General features: G+C 37.5%; 1 protein-coding gene across 6 annotated transcripts in view; it reads left to right on the top strand.

Annotated features, from left to right (window-relative positions):
* PPP1R12A (protein phosphatase 1 regulatory subunit 12A) overlaps positions 1-24,861 on the top strand; it is a 163,618-nt gene that overhangs the window by 48,007 nt on the left and 90,750 nt on the right. For all 6 annotated transcript variants that reach the window (XR_003970477.1, XM_030323293.1, XM_030323292.1 and 3 more), the window contains exon 2: positions 4,518-4,648. Coding sequence is in view for 5 of the 6 variants with exons in the window: in XM_030323293.1 (XP_030179153.1) it covers positions 4,518-4,648 (131 nt within the window). In the remaining variant the exon portion in view is untranslated. The remainder of the gene's footprint in view (positions 1-4,517; positions 4,649-24,861) is intronic.

Below are 24,861 nucleotides of genomic sequence, written 5' to 3'. Positions count from 1 at the left end.
ACACCAGAGATTAGTTTTGCCTAGAAACCTACAGTATGTATCCTTTCTACCTTTTTTCACTCATCTATGTCTGTGAAGATCATCTGTGTTGTTGAAGGTAGCAGTGGTTCTTTTAGTTTGATGTTCTTTTCTCATTGATGTATAGGATCCTATGAATAGAATCGCCTAACACACATACACTCCACTCCGTTTATTTATTTATCAATTCTTTTGTATTTTTATGCTAGAGTAGATATTGTCAAATGGTTTTTTGAAGTCGTATGAATTTTACACTTTAACCAACGGTTTGGTTGTTTCTCCATATTATAATACAGTAGATTTAGCATTTTTCTCTTAAGAATCAAGTCTTGGGGCACAGGCTGACTGGCTTAGTCAGTGGAGCATGTGACTCCTGATCTCTGGGTCAAGTTGGAGCCCCATGTGGGGTGTAGGGGTTACTCAAAAATAAAATCTTTTTAAAATTTTTTATTTTAGAGAGAGAGAGCATGCACACGAACAGGGGAGAGAGACAGAGGAGGAGAGAAAGAGAGGGAGAATCTTAAGCAGGCTCCCTGCTCAGCGTGGAGCCCAGTGCAGGGCTCAATCCCACAACCCTGGGATCATGACCTGAGCTGAAATCAAGAGTTAGATGCTCGACCTACTGAGCCACTCAGGCACCCCAAAAATAAAATCTTAAAACAAAAAAAAGAAGTCTTAAATTTTCTTATGTAAATACTGCCTATTCAGTGTAAACATTTTGGAAATAAGGAAAAATTTAAAGAAGAAAATAAAAATTGGTCTTAGTCTCACAGCCAGTGATGACTGTTAACCTTCAGTGTATATTCTAGTCTTTTTTGTACATATTTCTTAGTAAAATTGTAATCATATTAGGTAAACTGTTTTTGTGTCCTGTTTTAAAAATTTAACAGATTGTGGGGTGCCTGGGTGGTTCAGTCAGTTAAGTGTCCCACTCTTGGTTTCAGCTCAGGTCATGATCCTACGGCTTCATGGGTTCAAGCTTCACATTGGCTCTGTGCCAACAGCAAGGAGACTGCTTGGAATTCTCTCTCCCTCTCTCTCTCTCTCTCTTTCTCTCTCTCTCTCTCTCTCTCTCTCTCTCTGCCCCTTCCCAACTCACATGCTTTCACGTTCTCTCTCTGTCTCTCTTTTAAAATAAATAATCAGATTTGTATTAGATGTATTTATCAAATAAGAGTTTTATATTTTTCAATCGATGATAAAAGAATACTGTTTTGGAGTCTGGAAAAATTAAAGCAGGCGGAATGAAAAGGGTGATAGAATTAAATCAGTATCTTTTCTTGGGGCGCCTAGATGGCTCAGTTGGTTAAACTTCCAACTCTTGATTTTGGCTCAGGTCATGATCTCACTGTTTGTGGGATTAAGACCTGCCTTGGGCTCACACTGATAGTACAGAGCCTGCTTGGGATTCTCTCTCTCCTCTGTCTCTGCTCCTCCCTTCCCACCCTTTCTCTCCCTCAAAACAAGTAAACATTAAAAACAAAAAATCAATGTCTTGTCTCAAGGAAATTTAATGATTAAGCATTCAAATAGATCTAATATTAATTCAAGCCACTGTGGGTCATTAGCTATCTCAAATAATGTTTTATAGACTACTTTCTAATATAATAAATAGAAAATGGATGTTTCTTGTTTTGTTACTAGATAGCTGTGGTTCTCAAATCTCTCCAACCCTTTCTTTAAACCCCTACTTCTTGAAAAACAGATTTTTCCCCAAGCAGTATATACTTGAAGTCCATATGAATGTTACTTATGTATATTCATTTAATATCTGCTATGTGTAAGGTACTATTCTGGGCACTATGAAATCTTGCCATCAGAATCCTTTTAACTTGTTCCAAGGGGAAGAATCAGATACATATAATCTTGGGTGCCTGGGTGGCTCAGTTGGTTAAGCCTCCAACTCTTGATTTTGGCTCAGGTTATGATCTTCACAGCTCATAGTTCGTGGGATTGAGCCCTGCATTGGGCTTTGTGCTGACAGCATTCTGCCTGTTTGGGATTCTCTCTCTCCGTCCCTCCCCTGCTTGCACACATTCTCTCTCTCTCAAAATAAGTAAATAAACATTTTTTAAAAAAATAAACATGTTAGGGAATTTTAGAGATATATAACCTACCAGCTTCTTCTGTCCACTTGATAAATAAAGATACTAGAGCCTGAAAAGATTAAAATACTTGTCTAACACTATAAAATTTGTGGCATTGCCAAAGCTAGAGCCTAGAACCAAAAGCTATGATTCCCTGTCAGTGCTTTGCCTACTTTGTACTTTGTCCATATTGCTTTTCTTGACACCAACTCTGTCATTTTTTCCCCTAAGAAAGTGCTATTTAGGAATGTTTTTTGGGGGCACGTGGGTGGCTCAGTCAGTTAAGCATCTGACTTTGGCTCAGGTCACAATCTCATGGTTTGTGAGTTTGAGCCCCGCATGGGACTCTGTGCTGTCAGTGCAGAGCCCACTTCATATCCTCTGTCCCCCTCTCTCTGTCCCCTCCCTGCTTATTCTCTCTCTCTCTCTCTCTCTCTCTCTCAAAATAAATAAACTTTAAAAAATAAATAAAAGTGTTTTCTTTCGCTTCTATGGTGGGCAAAGAAAAACTGGTTTCATTCATACAGCACGCTGTGTAAGTGCCTAGAATTTATGATATCCTGTTGCTGAGATTACAGATAGGCAAGAAATATGTTGATAAACTATGAATATCTGTGGAAAGCAGTGTTAAGTGTGGAAAAAGATTATATTTTTTAGAATCTAAACAACTGTTAAGAGTGCCAGCTCTGTCATCTCGCACCTGTCTGGCTTATTCAAGCTACTTAATCTCTGAATCTTAGCTTTCTCATCATTCATCTGTTAAGCCCCTACCACATGCCAAGAACCATATTAAGGTGCTGCAGATAAAGCAAAATTCTTGTTTCTCACGAGGGTTTTTGTGAGGATAATGTATATACATCAGTAAAATAAAGTACTTGTTGTACTTACTGGCACAAAGTAAACATTGATAAAAGTTCCTTCTTACTTACTGTAAGTTCTCAAACTTCGTCTCAAGACCACTTTATACTCTTAAATTTTTTGGAGGGGTGCCTGGGTGGCTCAGTCGGTTAAGCATCCAACTTCAGCTCAGGTCATGATCTCGCGATTCATGAGTCTGAGCCCCGTGTAGGGCTCTGTGCTGGCAGCTCAGCGTGTGGAGCCTGCTTCGGATTCTGTGTCTCCCTCTCTCTCTCTCTGCCCCTCCCCATTGGTGTCCTGTCTTTCTCTGCCAAAAATAAATAAATGTTTAAAACAAATTTTAGTTATTGCAAGACCCCAAAGAACTTTTGTTTCCGTAGTGTGAATATATTACTATTTGGTGATACTAGAGGTTAACACTGAGGATTTTAAGTATTTTATTAATTCGTTTTAAAATAGCAATACTGTACCTGTTGTTATATAAATAACATTTTAAAGTTAAAATAACTGGTTCATTTGCTCCTAAAGGGTTCAATTTATCATGGACAACAAATACTGTTGTTTTTCTTGACAGATTTTGTTCATTTTTAAGAAAAAGTATGACAGAAATCCAAGTTAGACTAAGTATAGTTTCTCGTTTAAGTAAAAATTGTATTCCATGGAAAAAGTGGCTAGTTCAACTTGCATCTTAGTTGCACAAGTACTTTTCCTCAGGGCAGTCATTATACTTGAAAGAAGTGTTTTTTGCATGCTTCATATTTTGTTCCAAAGAGTACTAAAAAGATGTGTATTCAGTGGTCAAGATTTAATAAGATTTATATTTTTATACTACTTTAAGGACATTCATAAGTAAAAAATAGCTTTTTAAAAGTTTATTCATTTTGGGGGTGGGACAGAAAGAGAGAATCCCAAGAATCTGCGAATTTGCTGTCAGCACAGATCTTGATGTGGGGCTTGATCTCACAGACTATGAGGTCATGACCTGAGCTGAAACCAAGAGTTGGAGACTTAACCGCTGAGCTACTCAAGCTCCCCAAAAAATAGCTTAAAGAAAAAACAATGAGCGCATAGTGGCAAATACAGTGACTTGTTAGTATAGTTTTTTTGGCCACTGTCTTGATTTGTGCTAAAGCACAAGCAAGTTTTGCCACTGTTGCTTTATGCACTGTCAAGTGCACGTGTCAACACAATGAAAAGGCGAAATACCATCTTAGTATTATTTTAAGAGTAGTTTTGGCATTGTCAATTTCCTGAAAGGATCCCTCCCCCCCCTCGACAGATCGCATTTTGGGAGCCAGTGCTTTATTATTGGTACTTATATAATGTTTTGATTGTTATCATTTTAATATGTACTTATTTTTATCGTGAGATTGGCACTGTCTAGTCACATTAGTACCATTGACCTGTTTGATGGCAATACAATCAAAATAGCAGCAAACTGACAGAGAATATTTATGTTATAAAAGTTGCAAAGTAGGGATTTTGTTCTATGGATGTATTATTAGGAGCATTGCTTCATATTTTTTCTGATTGTGCTTTCTGTTTTGTTTTTAGGCTTGCATTGATGACAATGTTGATATGGTGAAGTTTCTGGTTGAAAATGGAGCAAATATTAATCAACCTGATAATGAAGGCTGGATACCACTACATGCAGCTGCTTCTTGTGGATATCTTGATATTGCAGAGTAAGCCAGTTCTGTGTTTACTTTTATCCAAATATCCAAACACTATTTTAGAGACCTGAGATTTTATAGAAATTGGTGTTACTGATAAATGAGTGAGCTCTTATATTACCTTAATTTATGAAAACTATTCTTCCCAGGAAGAAGAATAAGCAGTTCTTGGGAATTCATATATTGAGTCTCTCATTGGAAGTTTATCTTCCTGTCTTCCCACCCTCTTTGGCTTTTGGTACTTTGTATTGATATGAGTAATGGTACACTTCTCCATTCCCATCTCCTTTTATTTTGAGTACATGTAGAGCATTGTCAAATGATTCAAAGTTAAATTTAGCAATCTAGCCTATCCCTGTGTAATCTGACTTGTTAGGAGAAATTAACAATAATTCTCAGTTAAGTTACTTTGGTATAAGGAGAATATGATACAGAGTTCTCCAGTTAGTCAAAACATTTATACTTCGTTGCTATTAAGATTGTTTTCTAAAAATACATTTTTTAGAAAATTCAATGAGAAACGGCCATCATTCTTACCTACCTTTAATGGGCAGGTACTTTCCAAGAAAATCTGATTCTTTAAACAGTTAACAAGGAAGTATAGTTATCCTGACAAAATAATTTTTTCACTGAACTATTTCATTTTTGTGTTACTGTTTGTCCAATACCATAAACAGGTTTTATTGTCTATCTGCTCACATCAAAACTTATCAACTGATAATATCAAATATGGTAGTTCTATTTTGTGAATCTCTCTTAGTAAGCCTTAAATATTGTTATACCTTTATTTCATTTTTCTCCCCATGTGTATTGGAGATAGGATACATCATTTTAAAGGGGAGGCATTGGTTGGTAAATGAGAAGTACTCTGGCCTAGGAATCAGAAAATCTGAGTTACTTGAGTTCTATTACTGCGTTATTACACTAATTACACTTTATTTTCATCTTTTCCTTTCTGGGCCTTAATTTCTTTATGTGCAAAATGAGGAAGTCTTTTGTCATTGCAAAAACAGTAATGTTCGTTCATAATTATAATCATGGTTCTCAAGTTCCTTAATTCCTGTCTGTTTTTTTCATGCTCAACAGAGGACTTGGATCTCTTCTTCATAGAAAAAATAGCTAATGTGCATTTATCTTAAGCTGTCTGTAAATATTTGTACTCAAGTTCTGGAGTCAAATGATGTGAATTTTGAATGTTTCCTTAGCCATTCTCGGGGTGTGACCTTGGGCAAGTTGCTTAACTTTTATATGCTTCTGTTTTTTTTCCTCTTTCAAAAAGGAATAATATTGCTTAGGATTGTTGTCAGGGTTAACTGAGTAATCAATCAAACAAAGAATTGGCACATTGGGAATACTCAATGTGTATTAACTTTTGACCGTTACACTGTCTCTGGGGAAATGAAAACCCAACTTTTTTCTCTTAAGATGTTTAATCTTTGTGTTTCTTTTTTTGTAATTCATGCTTCTGAGTTTGAAAAGACAATAATAATCACCCTGAATAATTTCTTCCACTTGATTGATAAACCATTGTGTTGGTTGGGATGATTTTAGCTGCAATTAAACAGTATCAAATTTAAAATGACCTAAAGAGTAAGAGTCCTTGGGGCGCCTGGATGGCTCAGGTGGTGAAGCATCCACTTTCGGCTCAGGTTGTCATGATCTTGCTGTTTGTGGGTTTGAGCCCTGCGTGTGGTTCTGTGCTGACAGCTCAGAGTCTAGAGCCTGCTTCAGATTCTGTTTTTCTCTTTCTCTGCCCCTCCATTCATGCTCTCCTTCTCACTCAAAAATAAACATTAAAAAAAAAAGTAAGCATCCTTGTGCTACAGTATATGATACAGTTTAGAGGAAGAGCATTCAAGTTAATTAAACTGCTTGGTGAGACCTCCAAGGGCATCTCTCAGGTTTTTTTCTTCTGTCTTCCCCAAATATGAACTTTATTCTTAGCCTTGTCCCCCTCCTGGTGACAGGATGATTGCCACAACTCCTCAGTTGTATTATTACATATGCACATCAGAGGGCAAAATAAAAAGTGGGTAGAGTGTGAAAAGTATCTTCTCCATATTTTGTGTATGTCAAAGAGGGGAACTTATCCAAGAGAGTCCTCTGACTGCATCAGATTTCCGCTTTAGGGATTTGTGTTGGTCTGGTCTTGTCACTTGCCCATGTCTACCCTGGGAAAAGCAAGTACTTGGCATATTCAGTGTTTTGCATGTCAGTAAATAAGTATGGGGGGAGTAAGCAGTCTGCTGCAGGTGTTAATATTTTCAGTAGAAAAACCACAGCTTCTCATTTTTTAGAAGGTAGGCTATGGAACAAGTGCTTCATAGGACTTAATACAAACAGAAATGACCTGGTTTAGCCAAGATTGAGTAGAGTTGTGGTGATCTACCTTTCTTTAGGCAGTTTGAATTTATGGCTGTGGTATAACTAGAGTATCTGAATGCATACTGTCTTTGAACAAAATTAGAAGAATTATGACTTTCTTTGTTGCTCTTTCTGCCTTCTTTTATTAAATAATAAGAATGTTTATAAAAGACAATTTAACTCTGATAAATATTGACTGGGTTATTCATTAAGGTGATGATAGTCCATAGCCCTTCCAAATACATGATTATTTTTATCAGCATTATCTTTTTTACCAGGTAACCTCACTAATATGAGAAGTTAATGAAAACCTATTTTTCTTTGGTCTAGAAAAAAATAGCATGGTGGCTTAAGAGCTAGGGTAAAGATACCCCCAAGTCAGAGTATTTATAGAGTAAAAGAAGGCCCTATTAATAATGATGTAGAGATAACAGTTATAAGCCAGGAAAGACCTAGGAAATTTGGGTCACTCTGCCAAATGAAATATTTGAAGTTAAATTTGTTGTAAATCCTGATTTTGTTTTTTGCAAGCTATGTGCCCTTGGCCAAGCTACTTAGCCTCAACGATTAATACTATTTATAAAATAGGATCTGGCTTCTTCCTACCTCTTATTTCTCATAATGCTTTCGATATTTTTCACTCTCTTAATACTGGACTACTTTTAATTTCCCAACATTCACTGCTGGTTCACGTTAATGAGTCTTTGCTTATAGTGGTTCATTTGCTTTATTTCTTTACCAGCTCCTGCCAAACTCTCAAGATGCAGTTGTATGTCATTTCTTCCAGAAACTTTTCTGATAATTCCTGGCATCTCTGCAATGTATCAGATGTTTACATGCTTCTTTAGGAACTGCTTTATGCACAGAATAGTTCTAATTCATCCCTATTGAAATGAGAGATGAAACAAACAATGAAGCACACATAGTTTACTCTGATGCCTGAAGTATGATTTGGATACAGTGAGTTCTAAATTTTTGACCCCTGGGGGCTCCTGGCTGGCTCAGTCGGTGGAGCATGCGACTTGATCTCAGAGTTATGAGTTCAAGCCACATGTTGAGTGTGGAGATTACCTTAAAAATAAAGTGTATAAATAAATAAATAGATAATACATAAATAATTTCGACCTCTGTTGGAGATAGTACACAAAGAATATGAGATTACAGTTTACTTTCTAGACATTTAACAATTTAACATCTGGTTTGTAGCCTAGCAGGAGCCAAGTGAATAGATGAATGATAGCTCTTTGTATTCTGGCTCAATTGTCTTACCTTTTCACCAAAATAATTATTCTCAACCTCTCCCTGCTTTGAATAAGGTAGAATTCTTAGGGAAAACCAAAAATAGAGATTGTCTAATAATGCCCCTTCTCCAGAGTGGATTAGAGGAACAATAAAGGTGGTGAGTTTGGAGACTTTTATGTTAATGCTCAGCATATGTATTGTTTTACTGAATACTGATGAGTCGGTTTTGAAATGTATGCATTAACATCATTCTTTTCCTTTGGTATGCTGAATTGTAGCTGTACCTAATTCAGCTGTTGAAGCCCTACCTAACACCCCCAGAACCTTGGAATGTGACTGTATAGATGCAGCCTTTAAACAGATAATTAAGTTAAAATGAGGCACTTGGGGGGAGGGGGGGGGGAAGTCAGTCTTACTGATTTCCTTAAAAGAAGGGGAAATTTGGATGCAAAAAATAGAGACATCTGGTGCATGCACACAGAAAAGACCACATGAGGACACTGAAATATACTTAATGTGGTTAATACATTGATGTTACCATCCTTATTGATTAGTAAATTATGTATCTTTGGTCATCAAGAATCTCTTCCTCTTGGCTTCTAAGACCTTGGGATATGACCAAAGAAAATGATCTTTCAGCCTTTCTTGCTCTCTAGTGTTACAGGGTTCTCCAGACTCATTTTTTCCCTCTGCCCTGGGTCTGGAATTGCCATTTCCCCAAAGAGCCCTGTTCTTGTAATGGGTGCTAGAAGTACTCATTGCTACTGAGTTGGTCATTGCTTCAGATTCAGATTTGGTACCAAGGTGTTTTCCTTTAACCTCTTCTATCTTGTATCACTATTTCCTTTCTCCCTATACTTCTGTTGCCAGGAACTGTAAGATTAAAATAACACGCAGTTACTAATTTGCTTCATTATTATATATTACACATACATTAGACTACTTATAACAACAATACCACTAACAACAACAATAGGATTACCAGAAGCAGTTTGAAGTTTTGTGTTTTGTTTGTTTTTTGGCAGAGGTTAGGAGGTCATTTCTTTTTTGTACTTAAGTTATCTCGCTTCAAATATACCATCAAATTACTATGTATTGCAGTCACTTGAAATAGTTCTTTTCTTTGTGGTTATGCTACCAACTAGATATACCTATTAGGTTGATTGTTTAACTTTATTTATTGTTTGGAGTTTGCTTTTTAAACTTCAGTTTGTTTTATAATTTACATAAAATACCATGTTCTAATGGCAGTTCCTGCTCTACCATCCTATTTCCTTCTACACTATTTTTCAAATTTTATATTTTATCCCAGTTTTTTAATGTAAGCATCATTTAAAATATTCCCTCTTGTAGCTAAATGATAGAATACCATACACATATTTCTTCACTTGCTTTTTTCACTTAATAGTCTGGTCTGGAGATGACTATATAGTGGGGTATAGAGGTATTTCTCATTGTTCTATTTAGGTGTAGTACTCCATTGTGACGTAGTCATTGTAGTTTATTCAGCCTGTCCCTGTGATTAACCAGTAAATGCTGTTTACTTGAATGACTCTAGTTTTAGCCTTGGAATTGCCCTTTTATTTTTGCAAATCATAGGTATTTGTATATTTATGTGAAAAAAAATTTTAATAATAAAACTTTATTTTTTCTATCCTATAATTTATTTATTTTTTATAATTTACATCCAAGTTTGTTAGCACATGATGCAACAATGATTTCAGGAGTAGATTCCTTAATGCCTCTTACCCATTTAGCCCATCCCCCCCACACACACACACAACCCCTCCAGCAACCCTGTATTTAAGAGTCTCTTATGTTTTGTCCCCCTCCCTGTTTTTATATTATTTTTGCTTCCCTTATGTTCATGTTTTGTATCTTAAAGTCCTCATATGAGTGAGGTCATATATTTGTTTCCCTCTAATTTTGCTTAGCATAATACCCTCTAGTTCCATCCATGTAGTTGCGGATGGCAAGATTTCATTCTTTTGGATTGCAGAGTTGTACTCCATAAACAATATGTTTTATTAATATTTGGTTATTGATGTGACTATTTTTCTGATATCTTTTGGTATTTTAGTTTCATTACCACTTTTCCTTTATTAAGCTCCCACCACAGATGTTTAAGAAGCACTTTTATCTTGGGTGGCTGGGTGGCTCAGTCGGTTAAGCATCTGACTTCGTCTTAGGTCATGATCTCACTGCTTGTGAGTTTGAGCCCCCCCGGCCCACTGCCAGACACTATGCTGACAGCTCAGACAGAGCCTGGAGCCTGCTTCAGATTCTGTTTCTCCCTCTCTCTCTCTTTGCCCCTCTTCCACTCACGCTCTATCTCTTTCTCTCAAAAATAAATAAACGTTAAAATAAGTAAGTAAATAAAATAAAAAGAAGTGCTTTTATCTGGGGGCTCCTGGGTGGCTCAGTCAGTTGGGCGTCAGACTTCGTTTCAGGTCACTATCTCGCAGTTTGTGAGTTCAAGCCCCGCATCAGGCTCTGTGCTGACCGCTCAGAGCCTAGAGCCTGCTTCAGATTCTCCATCTCTCTCTCTCTCTCTCTCTCTCTCTCTCTCTCTCTCTCTCTGTGTCTCTGTCTCTCTCTGTCCCTCCCTGCTTGTGCGCTTGCTCTCTCTCTGGCTTGCTCTCTCTCTCTCAAAAGTAAATAAACATTAAAAAAAAAAAAAAGGAAATGCTTTTATCTTGAGTAGCTTTGGTGTTTGCCATAAAATTTTTCAGTAGTAGAGAAAAATTATAGTACATAGTGTTATAGTACATAGAATGAAATGTTGATTAATTAGTATATTTCACATATTTTTCTTTGTGTTTGGAGTCGTTTCAAAGCCACCACTATAGAAGATTTTATATCATTATAAAATGCAAGTAGGATTACATTCAGTGACATTCTCATGGTCTTATTTGCAACATGGAAAAAGTTTCATGAAATTTGTCATTTGATCATTAAAGAATCAGCTATTTAAAGATATGCTAACTTTTAAATATTTGTGGTGGCTTATTTATGGTTTGGCTTTTCTTCTTCATTATAACCTTTATTCCATAAACATCCTCAAGATTTCTCTTGGCTTACCCTTCAAAATATATCCAGTATCTTACTATTTTTGTCACCTCTTTAATTTCTTCATAATCTTGCACACTGTCATTTTTCACTGGACTTAGAGTTGCAGTTATTCTAACCATAACCATCCTCTTCCCACCATCTGTTTTCCACACAGCAGCCAGGATGATCCATTTAAAATATTACAAATGGGGCAGGGGGTGCCTGGCTCAGTCAGTGGAGTGTGTGACTTTTGATCCTCAGGGTCATGAGTTCAAGCCCCGCGTTGGGTATAGGGATTAAAAAATTAAAAGTAAATCTTAAAAATAAAATAAGTAAATAATATTTTATAAGTGGGGTAATACCGCATTTTTATTCATATCCATCCAGTGGGTTCATAATACATTCAGAGTTTAGGCCAGAGTTCTGATAGCCTACAAGGCTATAGTTTGACCTCATATTACTCCTGTGATTTTATATTCTTCACTCCTCTCAGGCTGTCTCTTTTAGCCACTCTGATCCCCTTGCTGAGCCTTTCAACAAACTAGACATCTTGCTTCACAGTCTGCACCTGTTGAATCCTACGTCTGGAATTCAATAATGTTGCTATCTTGGGTAAAAGAATCAAATTATTAACCAATTTAAGAAATACATAAACTTCACCACCATGCCCGTGAAAAATGTTGTTATATTACTGACCTAACGTTTAGGAATGAAAAACTCCATTATAATCTTAACTCTGCCAATTGATTGCTATTAACTTTAGGCAAATTACCAGCTTCTCTGGTACCAGCTTCTCTGAACCTCTGTTTCCATATCTATAAAATGAAAGTATTAATACATATCCCTACTTTATAAGATTATTGAGAAGATTAAATAGCATATATAAGACAGTTGGCACAATATACAGCATATTTAGTATTCAGTAAATGTTAGCTAAGTTAATTGTTGCTATTCATAATGCTGTTTTTTATCATTACTTTTTTTATGTTTATTTATTTTTGAGACAGAGAGAACACAAACATGGGAGGGGCGTAAAGAGAGGGAGACAAAGAATATGAAGTAGGCTGCAGGCTCTGGGCTGTCAGTGCAGAGTCCGACACAGGGCTCAAACTCATGAACTGTGAGATCATGACCTGAGTGGAATACGGACACTCAACTAACTGAACCAGCCAGGTACCCCAATCATTCCTTTATTTTTTAAAAGACACTTTGAAGTCTTAGGAAATGCATTATGAGTATGCTTTATGCAAGAAAAGTATCATGGACTTAAGTCATTGGAGACATTCTCCAGTATCTTCTATGTTGAAATAAATGTCTTATTTACATTTATTTTCATATATTCATTTATGTTTTATTTCCAATTAAAAAAATTTTTTTTAACATTTATCCATGGAGGAGATGGAGAGAGATGGAGGCAAAGCATGAGCAGGAGAGGAGTAGAGAGAAAGACACAGAATCTGAAGCAGGCTCCAGGCTCTGAGCTGTCAGCACAGAGCCCGACGCTGGACTCAAACCCATGAACATGTTCTGAGCCAAAGCTGGCTGCTTAACCAACTGAGCCACTCAGGCACCCCTGTTAATCCTTATTTAGAGCTTATGGTTAACCAAGCAAATACTGGTTCTGATTCCATTGGATAAGAGGATTTTGGAGCCATAGTTTTTCAGGGAGAAGAGCATGAGGGGTATATGGAAGGTAGCAGATTGGATTGGGAAAATGAACTGAGTCTACAGCATAGAGGAATTAGTGTACGTTGCTAAGTTTGACCTTTAGTGGCAGTGCATTTTTAGGGACATGATGATCCTCACTCTGTATTTTAGGAAGACTGTTCTTCACAGATTAGTATTGTTGGACAAGAGAGCTAGGGCAATGGCAATGAAATTGGAAGTGGTGCATATTTGAAAGAAATTTGGAAAATAGAATTGATAAGGCTTGGTGTGATTCACTGGATCTAGGTAGTAAGGTAGGAGGAAGAATCAAGGTGGTGATAAGGCTTGATAATAATACCTAATGTTCATTGAGTGCTTAACTTGTACTATTGCTCTAAGTCCTTTAAGTATATGTCATTTCAATCGTCCTAACAATCACATGAAAATATTACCACCACCCCACAGGTCTATATGCACAATTCCAAACCCCAAAAACTTGGAAAAATGACAGACTAATTGTAACTTTAGATACAGGCTCATTTGGCAACAAACCATGACCTGAACTGATACGAGGCTATTTATAGTCTGTTTATACAATGTACTGTACATTTCTTTTTTGCAAAAACAGTAATGTGTTTTTTGCAAAAACAGTAATGTGACTCAGTGGGGGTGTTACATAATCTACAACGGTACCTTTTTAAAATATGAAAAATTTTGAAATTTGGGTTTGGGTGAATGATGATGGCCCTGTATTATGATTCTTATTTTATAGATGAGGAAACTTGAGTCAAAAAGTAATCATAGTAAGTAAGTGGCAGAGCTAGGATTTGAACCTAGTCTAACTTTTCACGTCTGCACTTTAAGCTGTTACACTATTCTACCTCCCTGTCTAACCTTTGTAACTGGGACAATGATGCCTTTAAACTTATTAAGAGATCTAAAGAGCAAGATTGGGGGAAGCAGAGGAGAGACTGTAGTGGAATGTGGTTTTAAATAGGCCCTATTTGAGATGCTAATGGAAATGATGCAGTAGGAAGCCAGGACTATATTGGGAGTGTTTATAATGCATATACTGGATTTCATGAAGTTTAATTAAGATGCCATTGTTGTAACACAGTGCAATTACTTTATATACCAATTTTAAAAGTTTACAAAAGTGAAATTATGATACTTTCTGTGTCTGTGTATGTTTAATCACCTGGGTTTTTCACACAGTACCGTTTTCTAAATTTAGCGTTTTATTGATGCAACATTTTAAAAGAATGTTCTCTTGGGGCGCCTGGGTGGCTCAGTCAGTTGGGTGTCCGACTTTGGCTCGGATCATGATCTCACGGCTCGCAGGTTGACCCCAATGTTGGGCTTTGTGCTGGCAGTTCAGAGCCTGGAGCCTGCTTTGGATTTTGTCTCACTCTCTCTCTGCCCCTCCCTGGCTCGCGCTCTGTCTCACTCTATCAAAAATAAATGTTAAAAAAAAAAAAAAGAATGTTCTCTTACTGGGATGCCTGGGTGGCTCAGTCGGTTAAGTGTCCAATTTCGGCTCAGGTCATGATCTTGCGGTTCGTGGGTTTCTGCCCCGTGTCAGGCTCTGTGCTGGCAGCTCAGAGCCTGGAACCTGCTTCGGATTCTGTGTCTCCCTCTCTCTCTCTCTCTCTCTCTCTGCCCCTCCCCCACTCTCGCTCACGTTCTCTCTCACATTCTCTCTCTCAAAAATAAATAAACTTTAAAAAAAAATTAAGGAATGTTCTCTTATTGCCTTTCGGATTATATTCTAAATCATTTGTATGCATTCTGCAAGTTTTGATTTTGATGCTTTCTTTATCTTTCCAGAAGATAGATATCAACAAGTTTCAGACAACATCCAGGAAAACATTTTAAGCAATAGTTAAGTTCAATAAATAAGGTAACAAGGATGCACATGAATTGACTGAAGTGAAAACCATATGAATAACTGTGACTGAAGGCACATGAGGACAGATAATCACAACCATGTTGTGTCTGCCACCTAGCCGATAGCCATTATAAGGCATCATGGATTGTAACATTGATCGATTGTAGATTTCAGTGATATTAAAATGTGAGGGAAATGTGCATGTTAGAATTGTTGCACAGTGAGTAGGAATTTTGCCTCTGGGAATGGAAAGTTGCATTAATAAAGTAAGACAGGAGTATATATAATTAATTTTAATAAATATGCCTTTTCAGGACTTAGTGTATTATCAAAGCAGTATAGAGTCATTGCTCTGGGGAGTAATTGAGAGAAATAGGAAATGCTAAAGAGAGAACTTTGAGGACTTCCTGTATTTAAAGGTGGCTTTGCAAAGAGAATAGAGGAATTTAAATACTTTCCCACATTTTGAGGGTTTTGTTTTTTTTTTTTTTTAACTAATGACAATCCAGGTTCCTAGACAACTGGAAGATAGACCCCACTTTCACAGATTCATTTTTCTCACAAGTATTAGCCTGGTCTTTGCTATTGGCATAAGTAATTGTATCTATAGCAGAATTATGGAACCATGATGTCAGAAGTTAAGCAAAGTATTTGGCAAGGTATCAGAACTAACCAATTGGACTGATAACATGACTTATATACAAAAATAATACTTTTTGCCTTTAGGGTTTTGATAAATTATAAAAAACTAAGGTTAAAATTGGTAATGTCCTAAGCATCATAATTCAACAATTAAAAATGAGAGAGAATTTCTGTTTCTGAGAAGATAGACTAGACACAGTTTTCCCTTTTTTTTCCTTCTAAGAACTACTACAACCTGAATATTATATATAAAACATAAGCTCATGAGAGGTCGAGAGAAGGCAGAATGGCTAGGCATCACAGGACCCAAAGAATGACATAGGAGTGAATTTTCTGGCTTTTCATGTTGTGTCATATATCCCACACTTTGAGCTGGAGAAGCTGATAACCCAGAAGCACCAATGGGCATCCCAAAAAAAGAAGTCCCAACAAAAAGCTTAATTTCTTTAGCCAAATACTAGGAGAGGGGCACACTAGCAAAACAGAAACATAATAATAATAATAATAATAATAATAATAATAATAATAATAGAGGGGCACATTAGCAAGACAGAAAATTTGTAATAACAACAACAACAACCACCACTCTATTTAACCAAAGTCCAAAGGAAAAAAACTGTTCTCCCACACACTCTCACCAGCAAAGGATAGGTAGGGAGTGTAGACCTCCACCCTTAAAAGACTATATTGAGGTGCACCAACACCCCTCCTGCAGTAATGTCAGATTAGGCCACATGCATAGCCAGCCAAGACTTTAATCCCCGCCAAATGGTTAACTAGCGCCGCCCCCCCCACCCCCGCAACACACACTGTAGTAGATACTAACCAGTTCCCTCTTGGAGTGTGTCAGAAGAGACCTAGTGGAGAATGAATACTTTCACCATCACCCACCAGTAAAGATGCCTACCTCCTCCCCTTATTTATTGTCACTGGAGGCCACATGGGGAGTAGTAGTGAAGCATTCATACTCTTCTCATCAAGGAAGATGTCAGTGAAGGCTTGATGGTGAACTAGAAGTAAGGCTAGGCTAGAAGCCACCACCTCATCTCTGGTGTCAGTGGAGGCTGAGTGGGGAACCTAGACTTCTGCTCCCACTTTATGGTAATGAGATAGTACCTCCCAGCTTCCTTTGCTACAGCAGAGCCAAACAAAGCCAGCTAACATAAAAGATTTAAGCATGATCTAGAGTGTCTCTCTTAACATAATACCCAAAGTGTCCAGATTTTGATTGAAAATCAGTTGTCATACAAAGGAAATTCTCGAATGGAAAAGGACAGCCAGTAGAGACCAACATGGAGATGACAAAGCTACTACTCTTAAAATTATCTGACAAAGGAGTGCCTGGGTGGCTCAGTAGGTGAAGTGTCAACTCTTGATCTCAGCTCAGGCCTTGATCTCAGGGTCATGAATTCAAGCTTTGCATTGGGTGTGGAGCCTACTTAAAAAAAATAAAAAAAGCTATGTGACAAAGATCGTAGAGCAGCTATCATAAAAATACTTCAACAAGCCAATTATGAGCATGCTTGAAACAAAAAAATTAAGGGTCTCAGCAAAAAGAAAATCTGTAAAAAAAATAAATAAGAATCCAATGGGAATTTTTGAACTGAAAAATCTAACAACCAAAATAAAAACAGATAAGCTCAAGAGTAGAATGGAGGTGATACAAGAAAGAATTAGTAAACTGAATAATAGATAAGTGGGGATTACCATATCTAAACAACAGAGAGGAAATGGAGTAAAATAAAATGAATAAAGCCTTAGGGACTTGTGGGGCTATAACAAAGAGCTAACATTTGTGCCATTGGAGTCCCAGAAGAGGAGTAACAAGGCATGACTGGAAAATTATTGCATGAAATGGTAAGTGATAGCTAAAAACTTAAAGTTGGCAAAATATATAAACCTACAGGTTCAAGAAGCCAGCAAATTCCAGACAAGATAGGGGTGCCTGGGTGGCTCAGTCGGTTAAGCACCCAGCTCTTGATTTTGGCCCAGGTCATGATCTCACAGTTCATGAGTTCAAGCCCGACATCAGGCTCTGTGCTGGTGGTGTGGAGCCTCCTTGGGATTCTCTCTCTTTTTCCCTCTCTGCCCCTCCCCAACTCATGCTGTCTCTGTCTCAAAAATAAAATGCGGTGCCTGTGTGGTGCAGTTGGTGAAGTGTCCCAACTTCAGCTCAGGTCATGATCTCATGTCCCGATGGGTTCAAGCCTCACATTGGGCTCTGTGCTGACAGCTCGGAGCCTGGAGCCTGCTTCGGAATCTGTGTCTGTCTCCCTCTTTGCTCCCCCCACCCCCATGCTCACTCTCTCTCAAAAATAAACTTAAAAAACTTTTTAAAATAAAAAGAAAATAAATAAACATTAAAAAAAAAAATTCCAGGGCTGCCTGGGTGGCTCAGTCAGTTGGGCATCCGACTTCAGCTCAGGTCGTGATCTCGCGTTCATGAGTTCGAGCCCCGCATCAGGCTCTGTGCTGACAGCTCAGAGCCTGGAGCCTGCTTTGGAATCTTTGTCTCCCTCTCTCTCTGCCCCTCCCCTACTCATGCTCTGTCTCTCCCTCTCTTTCAAAAATAAATAAACATTAAAAACAAAATTACAGACAGGATAAAACAAAGCACTCCACACAAGGACATCTTCTATACAAACCTCTGAAAACTAAAGAAAAAAGTCTTGATAGCATTGAGAAAGAAACGATACTATAAAGAGGGAAACTTGAATGACAACAGATTTCTCATCAGAAACCATGGATGTGGAATAACATTTGTCAAGTCCTGAATGAAGAGCTGCTGTTTTTAAGAAAACTTCATACCCAAATATATAAATCAACTAATCGCAAACATACAGAAACTCATTGATAATAATACCATAATAGTAAGGGACTTCAACACCCACTTACTGCAATGGACAGATCATCTAAACAGAAAATCAACAAAGAAACAATGGCTTTGAATGACACACTGGACTGGATGGACTTAACAGATACATTCAGAACATTTCATCCTAAAGCAGAATACACACTCTTCTCAAGTGCACATGGAAATTCCCTGGAATATATCACATACTGGGTCAAAAATCAGCCCTCGACAGTTAAAAAAGATCAAGATCATACCATGCATATTTTCAGACCACAGTGTTGTGAGACTCGAAGTCAATTAGGAGAAAAAATTAGGAAAGACAATGAATACTTGCAGATTAAAGAACATCCTACTGAAAAATGAATGGACTAACAAAGAAGAAATTAAGTACATGGAAGCCAATGAGAATGGTAGCACGACAGCCTAAAAGCTCTGGGATGCAGCAAAGGCAGTCATAAGAGGGAAGTATATAGCAATACAGGCCTTCCTTAAGAAGGAAGAAAAGTCTCAGATGCACAACCTAACCTTACACCTTAACGAGCTGGAAAAAGAACAGCAAATAAAACCCAAACCAGTAGAAGATGGGAAATAATAAAGATTAGAGCAGAAATCAATGCTTGACCACACACACACAACACATACACACACACTAGAACAGATCAGTGAAACCCGTGGCTGGTTCTTTGAATGAATCAACAAAATTGATAAACCTGTAGCCAGTTTGATCAAAAATAAAAAGGAAAGGACCCAAATAAAGTCAAGAATGAAAGAGGAGAAATCACAACCAACACAGCAGAAATACAAACAATAATGAGATTATTATGAGCAATTATATGCCAGTAAATTGGGCAATCTCGAAGAAATGGAAAAATTCCTAGAAACATATAAACTACCAAAACTGAAACATGAAGAAGTAGAGAATTTTAACAGATCAATAACCAGTAAAGAAATTGAATTAGTAATCAAAAACGTCCCAAAAAACAAGAGTCCAGAGCTGTGTGGCTTTCCAGAGGAATTCTACCAAACCATTTAAAGAAGAGTTAACACCTATTCTTTTGAAGATTTTCCCAAAAAATAGAAATGGAAGGAAAACTTCCAAACTCATCCTATGAGGCCTATGACATGATCCTGTCGATAGACGCAGAGAAAGCATTTGACAAAATGCTTATTTGACAAAATACAGCGTCCTTTCTTGATAAAAAACCCTCAAGAAAATAGAGATAAAAGGGTCATACCTCAAGATCATAAAAACCATATATGAAAAACTCACCTTTAATATCATCCTCAGTGGGAAAAACTGAGAGCTTTTCCCCCTAAGATCAGGAACATGACAGGGATGTTCACTCTCACCACTGTTTTTCAACATAGTATTGGAAGTCCTAGCCTCAGAAGTCAGACAACACAGAGGAATAAAAAGGCATCCAAATCAGCAAGGAGGAGGTCACACTTTAACTCTTTGCAGATGACATGATCCTCTGTATGGAAAATCCAAAAGATTACACCAAAAAATTACTAGAACTGATTCATGAATTCAGCAAAGTTGCCAGATATAAAATCAATGCACCAAAATTGGTTTCATTTCTGTACACCAATAATGAAGCAGCAGGAAGGGAAATCAAGGAATCGATCCCATTTACAGTTGCACCAAAAACCATTAAATACCTAGGAATAAACCTAACCAAAGAGGTGAAGAATCTATTTTGATGGCTTCCTCTCTTGTGTTTAGGTCTTTCATCCATTTTGAGTTTATTTTTGTGTATGGTAAGAAAGTGGTCCAGATTCATTCTTCTGCATGTTGCTGTCCAGTTTTCCCAACACCATTTGCTCTCTTTATTGCATTGGATATTCTTTCCTGCTTATGAAAACTATAGGAAACTTATGAAAGAAATTGAAGACACAACAAATGGAAAAATATTCCATGCTCATGGATTGGAAGAACAAATGTTGTTAAAATGTTGATACTACCCAAAGCAATCTACATATTCACCGCAATCCCTATCAAAATAACACCAGCATTCTCCACAGAGCTAGAAGAAACAATCCTAAAATTTGTATGGACCCCCCCCACACACACACACACAAAAGCCAAAGCAGTTCTGAAAAAAACAAAGCTGGAGGCATCACAGTTCCAGACTTCAAGAGGTACTACAAATCTGTAATCATCAAGACAGTATGGGTCTAGCACAAAAACAGACATTTAGATCAATGGAACAGAATAAAGAATACAGAAATGGGCCCACAAATGTATGACCAACTAATCTTTGACAAAGCAGGAAAGAATATCCAGTGGAATAAAGGCAGCAAATGGTGTTAGGAAAACTGGACTGCAACATGCAGAAGAATGAATCTGGACCACTTTCGTAAACCATACACAAAAATAAACTCAAAATGGGTGAAAGACCTAAACATAAGACAGGAAACCATCAAAATCCTTGAGGAGAAAGCAGGCAAAAACTTCTTTGACCTTGGCCATAGCAACTTCTTACTCAACATGTCTCCAGAGAGAAGGGAAACAAAAGCAAAAATGAACTATTGGGCCCTCATCAAGATAAAAAGCTTCTGCAGGCAAAGGAAACAACCAGCCAAACTAAAAGGCAACGGACGGAGTGGGAGAAGATATTTGCAAATGACATACAGATAAAGGGCTAGTATCCAAAATCTATAACTTACCAAACTCAACACCCAAAAACAAATAACCCAGTGAAGAAATGGGCAAAAGACATAAATAGACACTTTTCTAAAGAAGGCATCCAGATGGCCAACAGACACATGAAAAACTCAATATCACTCATCATCAGAGAAATACAAATCAAAACCGCAATGAGACACCACCTCACACCAGTCAGAATGGTTAAAATTAACAACTCAGGCAATGACAGATGCTGGCAAGTATGTGAAGAAAGAGGAACCCTTTTGCATTGCAGGTGGCAATGCAAACTGTTGCAGCCACTCTGGAAAACAGTATGGAGGATCCACAAAAAATTAAAAATAGAACTACTCTACGACCCAGCAATTGCACTACTAGGTATTTATCCAAGGGATACAGGGGTGCTGTTTCAAAGGGGCACTTGCACCTCAATGTTTATAGCAGTGCCATCGACAATTACCAAAGTATGGGAAGAGCCCAAATGTCCATCGACAGATGAATGGATAAAGAAGATGTGGTACATATATATAGTGGAGTATTACTCGGCAATCAAAAAGAATGAGATCTTGCCATATGCAACAATGTGGATGGAACTAGGGTATATTATGCTAAGTGAAATTAGAGAAAAGCAAGTATCATATGACTTCACTCATACGTGTAATTTAAGATACAAAACAGATGACCATAAGGGAAGAAAGCAAAAATAATATAAAATCAGGGAGGGGGACAAAACATAAGAGACTCTTAAATATAGAGAACAAACTGCTGGAGGGGTTGTGGGAGGAGGGATGGGCTAAATGGGCAAGGGGCATTAAGGAGGACACTTGTTGGTATGAGCACTGGGTGTTATATGTAGGGGATGAATCACTGGATTCTACTCCCAAAATCATTATTGCACATCTATGCTAAGTAACTTGGATGTAAATTAAAAAATAAAATAAATGGAAATTGTATTAAATGTGAAATGCTTAGTCTTTCAAGGATTAGTGTAGAGCTATATCTTTTTTTTTTTTAATTTTTTTTTCAACGTTTATTTATTTTTGGGACAGAGAGAGACAGAGCATGAACGGGGGAGGGGCAGAGAGAGAGGGAGACACAGAATCGGAAACAGGCTCCAGGCTCCGAGCCATCAGCCCAGAGCCCGACGCGCGGCTCGAACTCACGGACCGCGAGATCGTGACCTGGCTGAAGTCGGACGCTTAACCGACTGCGCCACCCAGGCGCCCCAGTGTAGAGCTATATCTAAACCAAACTCTGTAAATATTATTGACAGTTTAAAATTTAAAATTCTTAATTTTGTAAAATGCTTAGTACTTTCATAGTATATGAATGTGTGATATTTCCATTTTCAGGATGCTGGCAGGAAATTTAATTTTTGAGAAATGATTGTAAAATAAGGAAAAGAAGTATTTAGATAAGGGGATCTGCTGAATCATACATATAGAAGAAATATTAAGTAAAAAATGTGAGCTACTGGTTGATGAAGCTTCTCTTTCACATGGAGTCATGCTGGCCAGATTGTACCAAAAAGGCACACTCCAGCCAAAGTCCAGCTCTGAATTGGCCTATTTCATGTTTGTATTTTAACATTTATCTTTTATCCCTTAATGCTGGTTTCCACTTGTGCAATATATACTGAGGTCATCTCTTCAACATCCCACCTCCTGACATTGTGCATCAGTCATGTAGTTTAAGGAATTAACCTGGTCAACTGAGGCAGGACCTGATAAATCTAACTCAATGAAGAAAATCTGATCCTTCTTGCCTATAATTAGTCTAGGAACCAATGCTTAACTAGTCAGCATCTGGCATTCCTTTAGAAATAGGCTGGTTTAGGAATAGGCACATAACTGTGCATCTAGGCCAATGAGACATGCCAATAAGATTCCTTGGAGGCTTCTGGGAAATGTTTTCTCATTCTTAAGTGAGAGTCGTTAGAAAAATAAAAAAGGCATTTTTTATTTTTAGACAAAGAAGCACGTAGCTCTAGTTGTTACTATCATCCTATAACCATGAGGAAATCACCTTGGGATAGAACTAATACTATCCTGGGTACTTGATGACATTGTTGAAATGAGTTTAAACCAAACCCGAAGTTCAGTCTACCTCTGAACTTCCAGTCGTGTGAACCAATAAGGTTCCTAACTATTTAAGCCAAAAAAGAAGAAAAAAAGAAAAAAAAAAACTTCTTAGAAGTCCCAAGTCAGAACTGTTCTTTGGATTCTTACCACTATTTTCAACTATTTTTCATTGTGGTATAGAACTACAAGAATGAAATAGCAAAAGTGCATTCCCACTGAAAACACTTAAGGCTATTTATACTTATTTTAGGATTTTTGTTGCTCAGAGACTTCCAAAAGAAATAGCATTTATTTCTGAAGTTAATAGTGTGATGTTCTACTTACTAATCTTTGAAAAGTTCAGGTAGTTCATAATTTCTGTGTCATTAGATAGCTTGAGTAACTCCTTTTGAAAAGACTTTTCAGGAAACAACTACTCCAGTGATATCCTTCCAACTTTCTGATTTAAAAAAATTTTTTTTTATTGTGGTAAAAACACATAAATAATAATAAATGGTAGATTTACCATTTTAACCATTTTGAATGGTTACAGTTCAGTAGTGTCAAATATATTCACATTGTTGTGCAACAGCTCTTTAGAATTTTTTTATCTTGTAATACTGAAGTTCTGCACACTAAACACTTATTTCCCCTTGTCTTGACTGCCAGCCCTTGTAACCAACTTTCTATTTTGTTTCTGTGATTTTGACACTTTTAAAAGGACACTATTTGTCCTTTTGTGACTCTCTTACATTGCTTAGCACAGTGATCTTGCGGTTTGTGTGATAGAATTTCCTTCCTTTTTTTTTTTTTTTTTTTCCAACGTTTGTTTATTTTTGGGACAGAGAGAGACAGAGCATGAACGGGGGAGGGGCAGAGAGAGAGGGAGACACAGAATCAGAAACAGGCTCCAGGCTCTGAGCCATCAGCCCAGAGCCCGACGCGGGGCTCGAACTCATGGACCGCGAGATGGTGACCTGGCTGAAGTCGGACGCTTAACCGACTGCGCCACCCAGGTGCCCCTCCTTTTTAAGCCTGAACTAACTCTCTCCTTTTTAAAGATTCATGTATTGAATACATGAAAAGTTGATGTATAAGTTATAATGACGTTTTCATACTAGTTTTCCTACAGTGAATAAAGTCAATATACATTAAATTTGGACAGTACATATTCAGCTCTTGCTGATGGAGTTACTTCCTCCTTGTCTCTGACCACTGTGTTCTCATTAGCTTCTAAAATTAAAGACAATTTTAATTAAAATCTCAAAATTTTCAAATGAACTATTTCCCTTTCTCTCAATCTCTTCTATGGATGGTTTTTGGCAAAACTCATAAACCAAGACAATTAATAGACACTGTCAACATTTATCTTCCAAATTCAGTTAACATTGAATAATTTTAACCTGAATAGAATTCTGCAAATTTATCTAATGTACCATATTCAAGTTGGAACCAATAACTTGATTAACAACTTTACACCTTTTGTCAGATTTTTAAATTAGGACATGTACGAATAATTTTGTCAAACTCCATTTGGATCATGTCTTGATTTTGAGGTCTATTAATTTATCTGTCCAAGATTATCCGTTAACTTGGGGTATCAGTTGTGTGTCCAGCTCCTGATTTAGGCTCAGGTCATGATCCCAGGGTGATGGGATTGAACCCCGAATCAAAGCTCTGTGCTAAGTATGGAGCCTGCTTTAGATTCTCTCCCTTTCCCTCCCTCCCTCCCTCCCTCCCTCTCATTTTCTCTCTCATTTTCTCTCTCCCCACCTTCCCACCCTCCCTCCCTCGCTCCTCCCACCCCCCTCCGTTCCTCCTCTCTTCTCC

Source organism: Lynx canadensis, chromosome B4, assembly GCF_007474595.2.
Source record: "Lynx canadensis isolate LIC74 chromosome B4, mLynCan4.pri.v2, whole genome shotgun sequence".
Taxonomy (NCBI): domain Eukaryota; kingdom Metazoa; phylum Chordata; class Mammalia; order Carnivora; family Felidae; genus Lynx; species Lynx canadensis.
The sequence above is the reverse complement of the archived record's forward strand: the minus strand, read 5'-3'. Positions and strand labels throughout refer to the sequence as shown.